This window comes from Salvia splendens, chromosome 11 (assembly GCF_004379255.2).
Source record: "Salvia splendens isolate huo1 chromosome 11, SspV2, whole genome shotgun sequence".
NCBI classification, from domain to species: domain Eukaryota; kingdom Viridiplantae; phylum Streptophyta; class Magnoliopsida; order Lamiales; family Lamiaceae; genus Salvia; species Salvia splendens.
The window spans coordinates 5062731-5079840 of NC_056042.1; the positions used below are offsets into that span (position 1 = coordinate 5062731).

A 17110-nucleotide genomic window follows, 5' to 3' on the forward strand; every position below is an offset into this window, starting at 1 on the left:
AGGGTTCATCTGTGCCAAGTATACTATCGCCCACCTGCGCATGCACAACATACAATCTTACAACTATGACAAAAATGAAAAAAGAGTAGCCCACTAAATCAAGAAAACATCTCTTTCCACCATTTATTATATGAGCAGAACCAAGAGGCGTGACTATTCACTATTTTGATGTAGATAAGAGGAGGATACATGTGGTTTGAGAAATGCAAGTACCCAGTTAAAAATGTCTAGCAGTGTTTTGGCCTACAAGTACATTCTAAACTCTTATATTTGGATTTTGGAGTTATCTTACCTAAAATGTGTGTTCGTATCATGTTTTGCATTATCTATCCTCCCTGCCAAACAGCCCCTTAGTGTCCAACATTGTTTGAATCTAATTTTCCACACATAATGTGACATCCATCAGGTCATTTTTCTCAAAAACAATTATCCTGATTGTAGCACTCCTGAAATCCTTAATCATCCTCAGTTCTAGCCCAAGCCCACTGCCCACCCCCACCATTACTTTATACTTATACAAGTTGAGAGAGATATGCAAAAATGTGCTTTTCACAGTTTCAGGTAACATTCCTTCCCCAACACATGCTTACATGAGAAAGAGAGATGGTATGCAAATGGGCTGTTATGATCTGACCTAAAAGGTCCCAAACCCCAACTAAAAGCCCATCAAACTTATGTATAAGTCTACACCTAAATAGTGAACAACATTGCTGTCAATTAATGTATAACCAAATTTTATGTAGTTGGTTATTCCCCTCAATGTGTGGACTAATGATAACCGAATGTCATACTTTTTTATCCTTCCCACATTTCAATGCTTATCGAAAAGGCAATAGTACCTAAAATGTTTTATAAAATGATAACAATAAGAGAAAGTCAAGGATTGTGCTAAGAAGAAGATTTGTTTTCTCAAGGATTTCGAGACAGGAACTACATTTTTGCTGAAAAGAAGATCACTGCCACCAGCCCGTTATGCACATATACACATAATCCAGTTAAAGGAGCTAAACTAATTACAATAGAGCTTTACCTCAACGACACCATTGGAAGCATAGTAAGAAGCAAAAAAGAAATATACTGATTAATGCTTATTACCAAGCTCAACAACGTGCATCAGTACTTGTTTGTAAACAAGGAGAACAAACTTACATCATCCAACAGCAAACTGTCGCTGTAATAATCAATGTCAGAAGTAACCTGCATTTCACAATACAAATTAGAGTTAGACTAGCAACATTTTGAACAAGGAAATAAACTCTTTCCACAAATTAAAGTGAGTTCCTAGACACAATACACTATTGAGCTAGGTCAACAGATGATACATCTAGCTACCAAAATGCTACTAATAGAGTGGAGTTGATCCCTATTATAATCACTTAAATAAAGCATGGAGATGAATAACATATAACAAAAAATTATGGTCAACAGGCAGGCTAAGCACATTGTTCTAGAGCAACCAAAAATTCCAGATAGCTCAATAGAAAGTACAAATAAAAACTTACAGCAGAAATCATGGCAATAATATGACTTCATAAACCAGATGCCAAAAAAATACAGTTCAAGCAACCTAATGGAGAAATCAGAAAATCTTAAAATGTCAACATACAGGTTAGTGGATTGCCCTTTGTTGCAGCAGATTCTGGTTAACAATGATGCAATTATCCCAACCACTACGAAGATCAGAGTAGTCACCAAAAACCCCATCTCCGATGCTTTTCCCAAATACAGTTATAATCAACGCTTTTACCTGCCGAGAGAATATAATTAACTAATATCAATAAACAGATCCATCATCAATCCAATCTGGAATTTACCAATTTGATATCTTAGCTTTTCTAAAAAAAGAAAATACGAGAATGAGATGATCTGGAATTCAAATTTTAACGGGATCGATGCATTGATAAGAAACCTCGACATCATATAGAGAAGTAAAAATCAACATCGGTGTCGGGAAAACCTTGATTGCGGTTACCGGCGAAATCTTCCGGTAAATGGGAGTGCTAGATCCGTCGTGGCTTTGATGAGATTGAAATTTAATAATCAAATCTTTTGCAACGATTCGTGATGCAATTTGATAGCCTGGGCATCGATTTTTTTTAGTAGAGGAATGATTAAAATATAGTGATAGGCTTTCTCCTAATTCAGCCCAATAAATAAAATGCAATTCGTTGAATCAAAAATAAAAAATATACTCCAGTACAAGTAAATTGGAGTCAGTCAGGTAATATTGATAAGATTAAATTTAAATATTTTTTTAATAAATAAGATGAAATTAGTTAATTGGTTGGTATCCTACATCATTTCATAAATTAAGTTTTTGCCATTTCAGACTGTTTTCACTAACAGCTTTTGCCATAAATACTGAAAATTGGAGTACTAAATTTGGTTTTTAGAGTTATGAATTGCTACTTAGGTCATCCACAACGCTGTTCATATATCGTTCATAAACCGTTCCTTAAACTACTATTTGCGGGAATCACTGTACTTTTTTACTTCATTCCTTAACTAAGTAACGGAACCTGCAACCCTCCATTCCTTAACCGTTCCTTAAATTACTATTCATTCAATTTCATTTTTTATTTTTATTTCCAACTCAATTCAATTAAAAAAACACACTTTAATAAAAAACAAACACACTTTAATAAAAAATACACAACATTAAAACAAAGTTACAACTTAAACTTAAAAAAATAAAAAGCACACAATTAAAATCCTTAAAAAATAAAAGTACACAATTTTAATAATTTCATCCGCCAAAGTGATTGTTCCAATATTTGACGCATTTGTTAAAAAGTGAAAATTGAGGTGGAAATAGAGAAGATTTGAGAGGGATAGATGTGTGTTTGTGAGTGAAATGAATATGAAATAGGAGTATTTATAGAGTAAATAAATTATAAAAAATAAAAAAATTACAAAACGGATAAAAATAAACGGTCATATTAACGTTGCAAAATTTTATTTTTTTTATTAAATTTGATTTTTTTTTTAAAAAAATGAATTATTGCGTCACCGTGACGAAGCCCACTCGCAGGGCAGCGAGTGGGCGTCACGCGTGCGCTGAGAGCCCGCCACGTCGCCTCGGAGCGTGGCGGAACTTGTCGTGCCGCGTGCCGACGCAACGACACCCGGAACGGCATAGGCACGGAACCGCGACGACACGGAGGCTGCAACGCGTGCTGCCGCGGAACCGTTCCTCTGGAACGGCATAGGCACCGCAACGGCACAGCGTTGCGGGTGCTCTTAGTAGCCTCGCACTGTTCAACTCCACCTCCGCATAAATGGATATACGCATGTCAAAAGTTATACATGATTACTATAATATACTCCTAGGTGTTTTTCGGTTGCCATGACTATTATCATAACACTATCCATCTAGGATTAAGTTTGAAATTATTTTAGTATGACTAATTATCATGAGACTATCCATCTAAGATTAGGTAGTATGGTTCAATCTTATGAACCAAATATGATACATATTTAATCATAAGATTTAATCTTGTCAACCAAACATTTACCTAGTATATAAATTTGACTAGAGATTTTAATTTTTGAGATTTCAATTCGCACTTCTTTTAAAACTTGGCTTTTCAAATTTTTGCTTTTTTCTCTTCCTTTCTTATTCTTTTCCATCACAAATTACGTGAACTAGACAAACTGCCCCTTGTCTTATCTTTTCTTATTTATCTGGGAACCGATTGGGATGATTGATCCAACCAACCTAGCAATAATAAACCATGGACAACTCCTTTTGAATTTGCCGCTAATTAGATCGATCCTTCTAATCTTTCTCGTGAACGGATAAGAAAAGATAAGACAATGAATAGTTTTGGTTTGTTCACGTTTTTTACGAGGAAAAAGAATTAAAAAAAGGAAAAAAAAGAGAAACTAGTTTGGGGCCCTAACGTTGTAAAGAATTTAATCTCAAATTTCTAAAGGTCAGCTAAATTAATCACTTATTCTGAAATCTCTCGAATTGGATGTGATAGTGAGTCCAATGTATAGATTTGAAATCAGATAGATAATACTACTCCCTCCGTTCCATAATAACAGACGCGTTTATTTTCGGCACGAAGATTAAAAAAAATTGTTAGGTGAGTTAAGTAAAGGAGAATAAAATGGAAAATGAAAAATGTAGAGAGATGAAGAGAGAAAAAAGTAAGAGAGAGTAAAGTAGGCGTGGAAAAATGGGTTGACTTTTATTAAAAATAAAAATGACTAACTTATCAAAATAGCAAAATGACTCTATTAGTATGGTATTGAAGAAGAATATGGAGTATTTGATAACGTGCATGGGTGATGAGAGAATTGAGCGGATGAGATTGTGTGCATGCAGCTAACAAAATACTACTACTCATACTAGTGCTTATCCAATTTACAGTAAAAAAGGGAAATCGGAAAAAATCAAAATAGGTTGGGTCCAGTAATCAGTTTGGTGCAGAGGGTGTGTGGCCTATGGCGGTGTGACTCTGAGGGGAGCAGTGAAACTGTCTTGGACACGTACCACTATGCGCCCCTCGAATTCGCGCCACCTGGCTCATAATACCTCTACACATCACTCCCTCCCTCCCCTTCTCTCTTCTTCTTCATCACCATCATCATCCTCGCCTAATTCTCCCTACCCCTAAATTGATCAATCAACCGTTATGGAACTGGATACCTTATGGAATACCGCCGCCAACTTCGCCGATTCGCACCAGCAGGTGGTTCCGCTCACCGTCTTCGTCGCCGTCCTCTGCTTCTGCTTGATCCTCGGCCACTTGCTCGAGGAGAACCGCTGGGTCAATGAATCAATCACCGCTCTCATAATCGTATAAACACTCACATTTTCTCAATCATATATTATTCAATTGCAGATCTGTCGATCAATTTCATGCTTTCTGTGATATTAGGGATTAACGACGGGGACGATCATTCTGCTGATTAGCAAAGGGAAGAGTTCACACATACTCAGATTTGATGAAGAGATTTTCTTCATCTATCTCCTTCCGCCCATCATTTTCAATGCAGGGTGAGAATTTTGCGTTGGTGGAGTATGTGTTGTAGTATGAATTTATGGTTTTTTTGTGGTGTAGATTCCAGGCCAAGAAGAAACAGTTCTTCCATAACTTCTTCCCCATAATGCTTTTTGGGGTTGTTGGAGTTTTCATTTCGTCATCCATAGTCACAGCTGGTAATTTCAGATTGTATTCATCTATTTTTGTTATCTCTGCATAGCTTGATTCTTCCATATCATCGTTTCTGTAGGCAGCTGGTTGATTTTCCCCAAGTTTGGTTTTGTTGGTCTCACTCCTCGTGACTTTCTTGGTTCGTTCATGAATTTCATTCTTTACTCCTATTTGATTTTGTCGAATTCGACATGGTGTGTACTAATTGAACTAACCTTCTTTCCTCAAAAGCCATTGGAACAATTTTTTCGTCCACAGACACCGTATGCACTCTGCAGGTGAGGAAAAGCTGGTGTAGGTATGATTTCCTTGAGTAATAACTATAGCTATAGAACTCAAGATATAACATGAATCTTGATGTAGGTTCTGAATCAAAACGACACTCCATTGCTCTATAGCCTAGTCTTTGGTGAAGGGGTAGTAAATGATGCTACTTCAGTCGTTCTGTTTAATGCAATTCAAAAGCTTGATGTCAACAGAATAGATGGCTGGAAAGCAGCTGGAGTTTTTGTAGATTTCCTGTACCTATTCTCCACAAGCACTGCTTTAGGGATTGCTGTGAGTTTGAGCTTGAAAATTGTGTTATACTACTATATATCTGGTTCTTGAAGGATGAATTTAAAACCCAATTTTCTCTTTCTGTGTCCAGTCTGGCCTTGTGACTGCATACATGCTTAAGGGCTTATACTTTGGACGGTAAACTTCTATTTATCCATGTGTTAGTTTTAACAACTTCGATAACTGTTCTATCATATGAGGAGGACTTTGGTTTATATTCTGTCTGCAGACATTCAAGTATTCGAGAGATCGCTCTTATGGTCCTTATGGCGTACCTTTCCTACATGTTGGCCGAGGTAATGGATCTAATGGAATCAATGTACCATAGCTACCTCATAGTTTACATGCGAATTGAATATGATATATTGTCGTGCAACATGCTTTCCTGAAGTATATTCATATAAAAACGTCTCTTCAAACTAACTGGGATGTTCTTGTTTTGACAGCTTTTCGACCTCAGTGGGATTCTGACAGTGTTCTTTTCTGGGATTTTCATGTCTCATTATGCATGGCATAATGTGACTGACAGTTCAAGAGTCACGACCAAGTATGTCAATTATTTAGGCTAGTGTCTTGCAAATATAGGGTGCTATTCTACTCCAAGTCACACTTTGATTTACAGGAGATCATTCTACTGTAGCACTTGTTTGTTGTGGTTAAGTTATACACCCATGATGATGATACTAAATTCATAAATAGCCATATAAGGCAAAGATATTTATGATGAAAATTGTAGCAAAATCCTCATTATGAATCAGTATCTTAGACATTTTAACTGTTTTTATTTGCAGGCATGTGTTTGCGATGATGTCCTTTATTGCAGAAACATTTATATTCTTGTACGTGGGAATGGATGCTCTGGATATCGAGAAATGGAAAATGAGCAAATTAAGGTAGCAACTCTTCTTTCAAAACCATTAACTTTTCCCTTTTCAATACTACTTTTTAATTGTTAGAACACACATGTTTCTTGTGCTTGCCTGATTTATAGTCTTAAATAGCGTTTACAAACATGAAGCAAGTTTCCTGACCCTATAGTTGCATTTTAAGGTGGTGAGCGGATAACCCTCCCCCTTATAAGGCCTTTTAAGGGGGTGAGTGAGACCCATTTATAACGGTGGTTGTTGATTGTGTGATGGTTTTCAAGAAAGTATGTGATGATTTTCATACTTTGCATCTCTCAAAAAATTGTTACCTATGGACTAAAATGTTGTACAAATATTCCTTACAGTCTCTGGAATGCAATTGGTATATACTGTAGCGTCATGTTCCTGATATTACTAGGCCGTGCTGCTTTTGTTTTTCCTCTATCGGCAATATCAAATTGTATGGACCGAACTTCAACCCAATCAACTCCAATATCATTCAAGCACCAGGTTAGCATACTTTTACGTTTGTACAACAATTATTATCGTATGTTGCTAGGCAAGTGTTGGCCTGTGATCACTTATGATGTTGAACACAGGCTGCGGTTCATTAGTTTATTGGTCCGTAAAAACACCAGTGTAAATATGTAGAAATGTAACCATAGGGTTAACCCAATAAGTAAAGAATCAAATCAGTATAGGCAAAATCTACGGATCGACTATACTGCGTACTCCTTTCTTGCATAAACTCCTACTATTCGATTTATATATATTTCCTCTGCTCAACTAGGTCGTCATTTGGTGGGCCGGGCTGATGAGAGGAGCAGTCTCCATTGCTTTGGCATTCAAGCAGGTAAGGCATGCTCAGTTACTGATGTCATTGTTGTTTCTGAAAAGAGAAGTAAATGAAAACCTCTCTTCTTGGGCACGTTGTAGTTCACTCATTACGGCGTGCCAGTAGATCCAGTAAATGCCACCATGGTGACAACGACAGCGATAGTAGTCGTCCTTCGCACATTGGTGAGTCGTTTGCAAAATATGATCATTTCCTTTTCCCGAATGAATAGAGCTCTGATGATGAGAATCTAATTGCAGGTCTTCGGCTTCTTAACAAAGCCACTGATACACTACTTACTCCCTCAGGGAGGCACCAACACTCTAGACCGTGATCCGACGATTACCAAAGAGGACATGAGGCTTCCTCTGCTTTCGTTCGAGGAATCAGCTTCGACGAACCTCAGCCGAGCAAAAGATGGTCTGACGAGGCTGATGGAGAGGCCTGTTTATACTATACATTCGTTCTGGCGGAGATTTGACGATGCTTACATGAGGCCAACTTTCGGCGGCCCGAGAAGTGACCAGAGCTCACCGTGAGGGACACTGCAGAAATGCCGCTGCATGACTATGGTCGGAGGTCAGTAACAAGGGATCTGGTAACGCACTTGTTTATTACTATGATCAAGTGTAACATCTCGTTGATTCAGGTCTCTTTTTTTTGGCTGAAAAACGGTTTCACTCTGACTAGAAGAATAGAATTGTCGTTTTGGCCCCTTTGGACAAATTAGTTAAATTCTGTCCACCTATTTTACATAAATTCATTTATTTGTTGCTAACGAAAATGTACTAAGTAATTAATTTAATTGAATAAAATGTCTTAAAACTCTTTAATGTAATATTGATATATTTTATTATTATATAATTTGGATGCAGCAAAATTTTAGTACTAGTATTTTTTACCCACCTAATATCAGACTTTTTCTCCGCTGGTTTGTTGGGACTTAATTAATGACAACTCAGACAAAAATCTAATAGGATAACAGAAAAATACAACATACAAGTCTTGGATCACCTTGCTGGATGACCAAAATATTTTGCAAGTATATGAATTATTTTTGTTAACCAACCAAAATCTCAACTATACACAATAGGAGTATGACAAAAATCTTAATGAGTTATTATTAAATGAGAACCACATTATTATTTTGCATATCAAAACATGAGTATATGTCTTAATAATAGCAATTTTATGGTATCTTTACATATCCAATTGGTACAAAACCTTCTTCGAATTCTTGGAACCGAACACAAGAAAATTTGGTCGAATGAATAAATGGACAATGGCATAAAACATATCAGTTCTTTTTAAGGCAAGCTGACTTAAAAGAATAAATTTTTCTCATTTTTCGGTTTTTCCAACTAACAAAAAAATTTACGTATAATGTCATGAACTTTGTTTTTTTTTTTTTTTTTTTTTTATTTAAGGAGGATCGACGATGGTTCCCCATCTACCCTCCGATGTGACTCGGACCCCCGACCAAACAGTTGGAGGTGAAGCGTCTTACCCCGTAGGTGCGCTTCGTTGTCATTCTGGGCCCACAGGCCCAAGGAGAAATTAATCCCTAAATCTGCACTTCTTAGGATTCGAACCTGCGACCTCCTAAGAAGTGAAAGCTCCCTGATATCAACTCCCAAGCCACTAGAGCAGCTTGGTTGGATAATGTCATGAACTTTGTTGAGTTGTGAGTATTTCCCATTTGACCCCTGGAGTTTTCCGGTTGAAATTGTGTGGACGTGGCAAGCCTGAAATCTGATGTGGAGAGCTCCGGAAATTCATGAAACGACGTCGTTTTCCATAGATAAAACGACGTCGTCGGTAGACCTCACTGACGGCGAGTTGCTCTCTCCTCTAGAAGCTCCCTCTCCGACAACGGCGCGAAGGAGGAGGAGGCGGCGGTGGCTGCCGTAAGAACAAGAAGATCAATCCCTCCCCAACGACGACGCCCTCAAATTCTCCCCCGCCATGGATTTCCAGCTCCTCAAATCATCAAATACCAGCGTTTTTCACCACCAATTCACTTCTAATTTCACCGATTTATTGCCTGCGATTTGACAGCAGCCATGCTTTAACCTCGATCCCTCTCGATTAGGGTTTGCTTTTCCTCTCAAGCAAGGGGAGAATTTAGAGTTTCACGATCAACGCAGCAATCTGGCGACCTCGATTGAATGCCGAGCTCCAATGCAGCAATCTAGTTTCAGAGCCTGAAAACGGATGGAAGCTTCTCCAACACGGAGTGGTTTCTCAATAACTTCTACGCGCCTACGACGGCGCCGGAAATTGGAGCGGTCGGATTCAAGCGTGGGCTGAATTGAGTCACTACACTTTGCTGCGGGAGGAAGGAAGGGTGAAGCAGAAGGCCATGTGGATCATGTGAGGGAGATAGGGAAGGGCCAATTGTACAACTTCCCATTGCTTCCGGCGGTGGTGGAGATTTGGGGGTTTTGGGTTTATACAGAGAGAGAGTAGGTCAGCTCGTTCAACTGATTCCGGTGATGGTGGTCGCTGATCGGAGTCCTCGGCGGCAGCGGCAGCGGCTGGCGGTGAGGAAGAGGAGTGGTGGAGGCATGGTGGTGGCAGTGAGTGGTGGAGGATGATAAGACACGCCAGCTTAAAATTTGTCAATCCACGTCATCCACTCAACGTACACTTGGCAGCCACGTCATCTTAAAAAGACACATTAGCTTGTTTCATGGCCAGAAAACCCGTTATGGGAAAACGGCGACCAAATATAAAATTGATGATATTATACGCCAATTTTTTTGTTCATGGGAAAAACAGAAAAATGAGAAAAGTTAGTAACTTTTAAAGCCCTTCTTTTTAATACTACTATTATAGTAGTTTGTACCTTTTTAAATTTATTTTTATACGAATTGACCCTCATAAACCAACACATTGATATAAAAGTCAGAATATCGAGATCAGGGACGGAGACGGTGTTGGCCAAGCCACCGCTCCAGCGGGGGCTTGGCCGGCGCCGGATCCATTACTCACGGCTGCCCCTGTTCAGATGTCATTTCTATTGTAGATTTGTAGAGAGAAACTTAATATTTAATATTGAAATATGTAATTTTTGTTGTAATATGAGAAAAAAGAGAAGAATAATTAATAAAATCACTTGAAAATTGATGGATTGCATCGGCGAAGAAGAAACAAAAGAAAACAGTTTTCACAGAACGAGGAAGAAGAAGATACGGCGAGTTTAATTATTAGGTTCCAATTAATTGGGCTTTTTTAAATGGGTTTGGGCTTTTTTAAATGAGTTTGATTAATTTAATTTATTGAGATTATTATTTATTTTGTTTAAATAATTGTACCACTTAAATGGCTTCATTTAATTACCGTGCCGTTGAAATTAATTGGATTCACTTAAAATTATACCGCGATATACTCTACAACTTAACAAAACAATTATTAGATTAACTCGTTTGATTACATAAAATGATAAAATCAAATTAAAAGATACTAACAAATTACAACAACTAAATTACCAGTACTAGTTTTTATTATAATACATCTTTTGATACATGTATTTTGATTATAATAAAATATTAGTTTTTCAAAATGACAAAATCTGATTGCATATTTATATTTTTTGGTTCGATTTAATTTTTAAAATTGGACAAAACAACATACTGAATTATATTAAATTACCTTTTTAATATTATTATTATTATTATTATATTAAATATTTTATTTTTTAAATTAAATTCCAGCACCGGTTAATTTGTTTTTCTGGTTCCGTCCCTGATCGAGATAATCTATTTTACGAACTAATGTGATATGGAAATCACATCATTACCCTAATGGACGATGGTCTTGGGGGATTATCACCCATTGATCCTATATATATAAATGTGATATGAAAATTAATACCAATGCCGATCATATTTATGACCAAAAATAAGAGTGGTGCAAAACACAGATTTGTCAAGAAAAAGTAGAAGAAGGCCGCATTTCTTGGACATCTAATATTAATATAGCATCCCTAAATATAAATAAATACATAAAATTCCTTGAATATTTTTAAAATCTGGCTGTATAATATCGGATCACCACAAATAAAAGTCGCAATCCCCTTTGATCAGTGACCATCTCCCATCATTTTTCACCACCTAAACAAGTTTTCTCCTTTGCACATTTCATATATTTGGTGCTCTCTTTTCTCTCATTTTCCCTTTTCTTCTTCTAGAAGGCGTTCATGATTATGAAGCTGTTGGCAATCTGTTAGTTAAGACAACATTCCCATAAATTCACCCTTTTTCTGGTATGTTCCATCATTTTCCCATTCTCTTGTCTTTAATTATTGTATTTTCTTTCTCATAATGTGGCATCCTTTGTTGCAAGGGACGCGTGTTTTCTCTCTTTTTCTTTATCCACAAACTCTTATGCATTGTTTTAGTAAAATATATACATATATTTTGATATGGGATCGGACAGAAAGAGAGAAGCCATGACTTCGGAGGGTAGTTCGTCGTTGAAAGAGGAGTTATCGGATTCCGATGGAAAACCAGTTAGTCGGAATCCGAGTGAAGCCTCCATTTACACCGAGGACGACGAAGAAGTCGGCCTCATCCAGCTCGGTCCTAAATGTACAATTAAGGAACATCTCGAGAAAGATAAGGTTTTTTTTTTTATAAATATTATATAGTACTACTATATTGATTTTTCTCGAGAAATAATATGATTGCTTTTATTTAAGGATGATGAGAGCTTGAGGAAGTGGAAGGAACAACTCCTAGGGGGTGTGGATGTGAACGCTATTGATGGTATCTATTTAAATTTGTCATGCATACAAATAATTAATGATACGTACTATATAAAGTGAAAAAAAAATATAAAAATTGTTAGAGGCTCAAGAGCCAGATGTGAAGATCATGAGCCTGATGATATCATCTGAGGGGAGGGCGGACATTGTGCTTCCGATCCCGGAGTCGGGCAACATTAAAGGGTTGTGGTTCACGCTAAAGGAAGGAAGTCATTACCGTCTCCGATTTTCGATCAAGGTCAGCAATGACATTGTGTTAGGCCTCAAGTACACTAACACGGTGTGGAAGTCTGGCATCAAAGGTATAGGTCTTGTTACATGAGTTTTGTTATAGGTCTTGTTGATTGGCTAATATACCATTGTGTTGTGTTTTTACGTAAATAAGTTGATAGCTCGAAACAAATGCTTGGAACCTTTAGCCCACAGGCGGAGCCCTACTTGCACGAAATGGAAGAAGAGACTACTCCGTCTGGCGTTTTTGCTAGAGGCTCGTATTCAGCCAGAACTAAGGTAATTTATTGTTCAATTGAATATAAATGTAAATAAGTATCATTACAATATATGCAAGGGTAATTGATGATTTTATAATATAGAAATACTACAAAATATGTTATGTTTGTAACCATCTTTAGTCTAATTATAATTCTTTTAGTAAAAAACACTTACTTTTATTTTATTATTATTTCTTGGATATGATGGTAGTAATATTTATAAAATGAAATGATGTATTTATTCAGTTCATAGATGATGACAAGAAGTGCTATTTGGAGATCAACTACACATTTGACATACAGAAAGAGTGGGCAAAGTCTTAAATATTGCTGCAGCAAGGAATTACAATTACTTCCCCCAAATAAGGCCGGCCCCACAGCCACGTCACTAGACTGGCTGATAAAATTAGTTACAAAAGTTTTAAGATAAAAATGAGTACTTTTTTTTGTAAAATTGGTACTTTTAGTTGCTTGCATCTATAATTTGCCTGTGTTAAATTAGTCCATTTTCACGGCAACTTTGGTAGAATGTTGAGCTTTAAAATGTTAAATTGTGGAGTGATACTTTTTATGTCTTTAACATTTTTTTTTCTTGGAGAATAAATATGTATACTCGGTAAATTTATAAAAACAGGAATTGCGCTGAAGATTATTTATGAAAAATACAATTTAATAATAGGAGTATACATTTATGACATTATTTTCATTCAAATTTGGTTCATGGTATCATCCAATACAAGAAAAGTATTCTTTCATGTAAAATAAAAATACATACTCCGTGATCAAAACGATCTAGTGAATTTGAAAATAAGGAGTGAATCAAAACACTATTATAGTGAAGTATTTACTCCGTGAATGATTTAGTTCACTCTAATGGCGGTTTGGTTCACTCATTCGTGTAATGAACTAAATCACTCTTATAGTGAACGGAATCGTTTTTATAGTGAATTAAATTCGTACTATCTAGTTATGCATTTAAGTAGTGGTTTCCTTATATCACTACTCTGTTAGTAAATACTTATACTCCGTAAACAAAAACACACACTCTAATATGCATGTGTTGATTTGTAAAGCAGTAGATGAATTGACTATTACTCCCTCCGTACGCGAATAAGAGTCCCGTTTTGCCATTTTAGTCTGTCCGCGAATAGGAGTCCCGGTTCACTTTTACCATAAATGGTAATAAGGTCTCACCTTCCACTAACTCATCCTACTCACATTTTATTTAAAACTAATATATATAAGTGAGACCCCTATTCCACTATCTTTTTTTCACCCACTTTTCTTAATATTTCTTAAAACTCGTGCCTCTAAGAAATGAGACTCCTAATGATGGACGGAGGGAGTATATACTATTATAATTTTTAGTAATTTACATAAATATTCAATGTATTTTTATTACTCAGTATTTTTTATTCACAACTATTTCAACTGAAGCTAAGGCTTGGGCCTAAGAATTGAATTTGGACTTCGGATTTTAAATACTACTCCCTATACTATGAGTTGAAACCATCAATGACTCCAATTCGTTACATCTTTCTTAATGAGTAGCCGTGGATGAATTCACTATTAGTATATACTCCCTCCGTCCCGCACTACTCGCACATTTCCTTTTGTGCACGGAGATTAAGGAATGAGTGATAGACAAAGTCAACAATTACGGCTGTAGGTATAAATTGTTACTAAAAATGGAAAGAGTGCAAATAACTTGGGACGCCCAGAAAGGAAATAAGTGCAAGTAGTGCGGGAAAGAGGGAGTACTACATTTTTTATTTATTTAATTAATATACAATTTTAATGTATTTTTAGCATTATTTGATAAACTATTTTAATTGGAAGTTAATATTTGAAGTAAAAAATATAAGAAAAATAGGTGAAGAGTGTAATGCCGAAAATTAGTGTGCTTCAATGGAAAACACGTGAATAGTTATAATAAGTATTTTAAAATCGGAAAAATGCTTAAAAAACTAAGTAGTAGTACTACTATAATTGACCTTTCGTTTTAAATCCGTTGTTTTCATTTGAAGAACTGTATGGACTTAAATGTTAATTAAGCCAGAAATGAGGGAGTGGAACTCTAAATTCTGATAATCATTTCGAATCGAGAAAACCCATTTCTGTTCAGAGCTGCGAAAAAAGGAAGTCCCCCGCTCAACCTCAGCAAGCTTGCAGCAGTTTAAAATTACGTCGTCAACGCTATCTGGATGCGTAACATTTTGAGGTGGATTTGATTTGATTCGATTTGGTAGCCAGAAAGAGCATAAGCAGGGTTTGGGAAGTGGTAATCTTCGGCGGAGATTTCAGACCTAGATCGGCAAATCAAGCAGCTAAAGAGATGCGAACCGCTCACGGAAACTGAGGTGAAGGCCCTTTGCCTCAAAGCAGTGGAAATCCTCGTTGAAGAGAGCAATGTTCAGCGCGTAGATGCACCAGTCAACGTAAATATACAACCACCAAGTATACAATCTTATTTTTGTTTTTTTCCTGGATATATTTGCAATCATGTCTAGTTTTGAGTTTGTATTAGAATATGTGAACGGAAAACCATGTTTTTCCTTTTGCGTTTCGTTTTCCCTACTTAAAGCTGAAATCCTCAAGCTGAATAACATAGTGAAACTGTCTCCGAATGTAAGAATTGAGACCAAAGGTAAAGATTATGGGTGAAAGTTAATTGATTCTTAAATTTGATTCTGCGTTATGGTCACATGCCTCTTTCCTATATTATATGCTCACATGTCAACTGCCCTGAGCTTTGACTAGATCGGGCCAAAATTCTTAAACAATTCAGTTTTGCTTTTTTGTTTCGTAATTGAGTAAGGGGATAACAAGCTCCAGTTCATTAATCTATGTTTTAAAAGAGTAGGTTTAATTGAGTCTTTGAGGTTGCTAATGAATTAAACTGGGGATTATGAGTCTCATAAAAGTCGGTTTTTATTTATTAAAATGGTTCAGTTATTTAAAGCATCCAACTCAGAGAGTATTTACATTTTCATTAGAAGACAATTAGGAAATTCTGGTTATGGCTTCAATATTAGGATAACCCTTTAACCCCCTTTACCTCCCAATCAATGGGGATGGATCCCCTGCAGTGTATGGAAAACACAGTACGGTGCTGTGCATTGGAAACAACACCGTTTCATGTTTATTTGCCTTTAATTAGTTGTAATAGTTGAATGGCAATACTCCATAGTGAATGCGAATGCTTGACCTTTTTTATTTTCTTTTTTTTCTTTTACACCATAGTACTTAGTAATTTATGTTCTTTATAATTTACTAGTAAACTTTAATTAGCAGTTATATTTAAATGGTACACTAGTAAATTGGCGATTTTTTATAATTAGAAAATGACGACGCATTTTTATATTTTGATGTTTCTTTTCCTCTTTATTAATTATTATAACTCAGTTTGTTTGATAATTCAATTTTTAATTAGATATTTGTATGCAAATATTTACATGTGTTTTGTATTATAATAGTTTAATTTATTTGATAATTATTTTTAATTTTTTAATTTTTAAACATGTGTTTCTAATGCACAGCCACCGCTGCTGTGTTTTCCATACAGCTGTGCAGTATCCTATTCCTTCCTCATATCTAATATCTATATCTGCAGATAAATTACTCAGGAATTTATATAGCCTGCGTATTAAGCATTAGTCAGAGAAAATAAATGTCAGAAACATGCTACTGCAGCAATATATACTATAATACTCGAGTCTGTCTCTTGCACTGAAGTTACTTGCCTTGCACTCCGGCTTGGATGACAATAGCGTCTTGATGAGGAAGATGGCCGGGACGGGATCTGCATCTGAAAATGTAATCACTTCGTCCTGCTTTAGTCTTTATGCGTTGGCTCCTTTCGATTGAAGCCTCTGCGCTCTGACTTCAGGGACGATTTAGTCTTCCCGGCTGGGAGAGCGTCAATAGTCAGGATTACTCCATCATATTGCGGCTCGTCATCGTCTTCGGGATCCTGTTGCCTTTTCGGATCCTGAGGAGCGCAGTTCGCACCTCTCTGTTTCTTGTTCTTTTCGGCTGCTTGCTTTGGTATTTTTTTTAACGTCCCTGCTTTCACAAGAACATCAATACCTGCAGCCAAATGTCGGCACTCCTCGGTATCGTGACCGTGGTCTTGATGGAAGGAGCAATATTGATCCTGAGGTCGACGCGCGGCGATTTCGTCATCCGCTTTGGTTTTTTCGAACATATCGGAATGCAGTTCGAAAATTTCCGCTCTCGACTTGTTCAATGGTACGAACTGAGCGGGCGGCTTCTCAGGATTGAGACGTGGCCCCAATCGGTCTTGCACCGGAGTCCTTTGAATCCTTTCAAAGGAGTTCGGCGAGGATGTCCCTGATCGCCAAAAGGAGTTCGGCGAGGATGTCCCTGATCGCTATGATCGGGCTTCCTCCTGTCTCCTCGGGATG

General features: G+C 36.8%; 2 protein-coding genes across 3 annotated transcripts; both read left to right on the forward strand.

The window, feature by feature from the left end:
* Positions 1 to 4341: 4341 nt before the first annotated feature.
* Positions 4342 to 8262, forward strand: LOC121756229 (sodium/hydrogen exchanger 4-like). The gene is made up of 14 exons (XM_042151722.1): positions 4342 to 4808; positions 4890 to 5008; positions 5073 to 5170; positions 5245 to 5304; positions 5397 to 5443; positions 5529 to 5723; positions 5815 to 5861; positions 5953 to 6019; positions 6170 to 6270; positions 6515 to 6616; positions 6955 to 7099; positions 7380 to 7442; positions 7526 to 7609; positions 7685 to 8262. The coding sequence occupies exons 1-14, from the start codon at positions 4644 to 4646 to the stop codon at positions 7961 to 7963; spliced, it is 1572 nt and encodes a 523-aa protein (XP_042007656.1). The 5' UTR covers positions 4342 to 4643; the 3' UTR covers positions 7964 to 8262.
* Positions 8263 to 11533: 3271 nt separating this feature from the next.
* LOC121754950 (rho GDP-dissociation inhibitor 1-like) lies at positions 11534 to 13314 on the forward strand. Of its 2 annotated transcripts, XM_042150233.1 has the most exons (6): positions 11534 to 11691; positions 11865 to 12048; positions 12127 to 12193; positions 12276 to 12494; positions 12578 to 12702; positions 12930 to 13314. In XM_042150233.1, exons 2-6 carry the CDS (start codon positions 11878 to 11880, stop codon positions 13005 to 13007), a joined length of 660 nt encoding a protein of 219 aa, XP_042006167.1. In that variant the 5' UTR covers positions 11534 to 11691; positions 11865 to 11877; the 3' UTR covers positions 13008 to 13314. The 2 variants fall into 2 exon arrangements, with proteins under 2 accessions (XP_042006167.1, XP_042006166.1); XM_042150232.1 differs by lacking the exon at positions 11534 to 11691 and having other exon boundaries at positions 11796 to 12048.
* The last annotated feature ends 3796 nt before the right edge of the window (positions 13315 to 17110 follow it).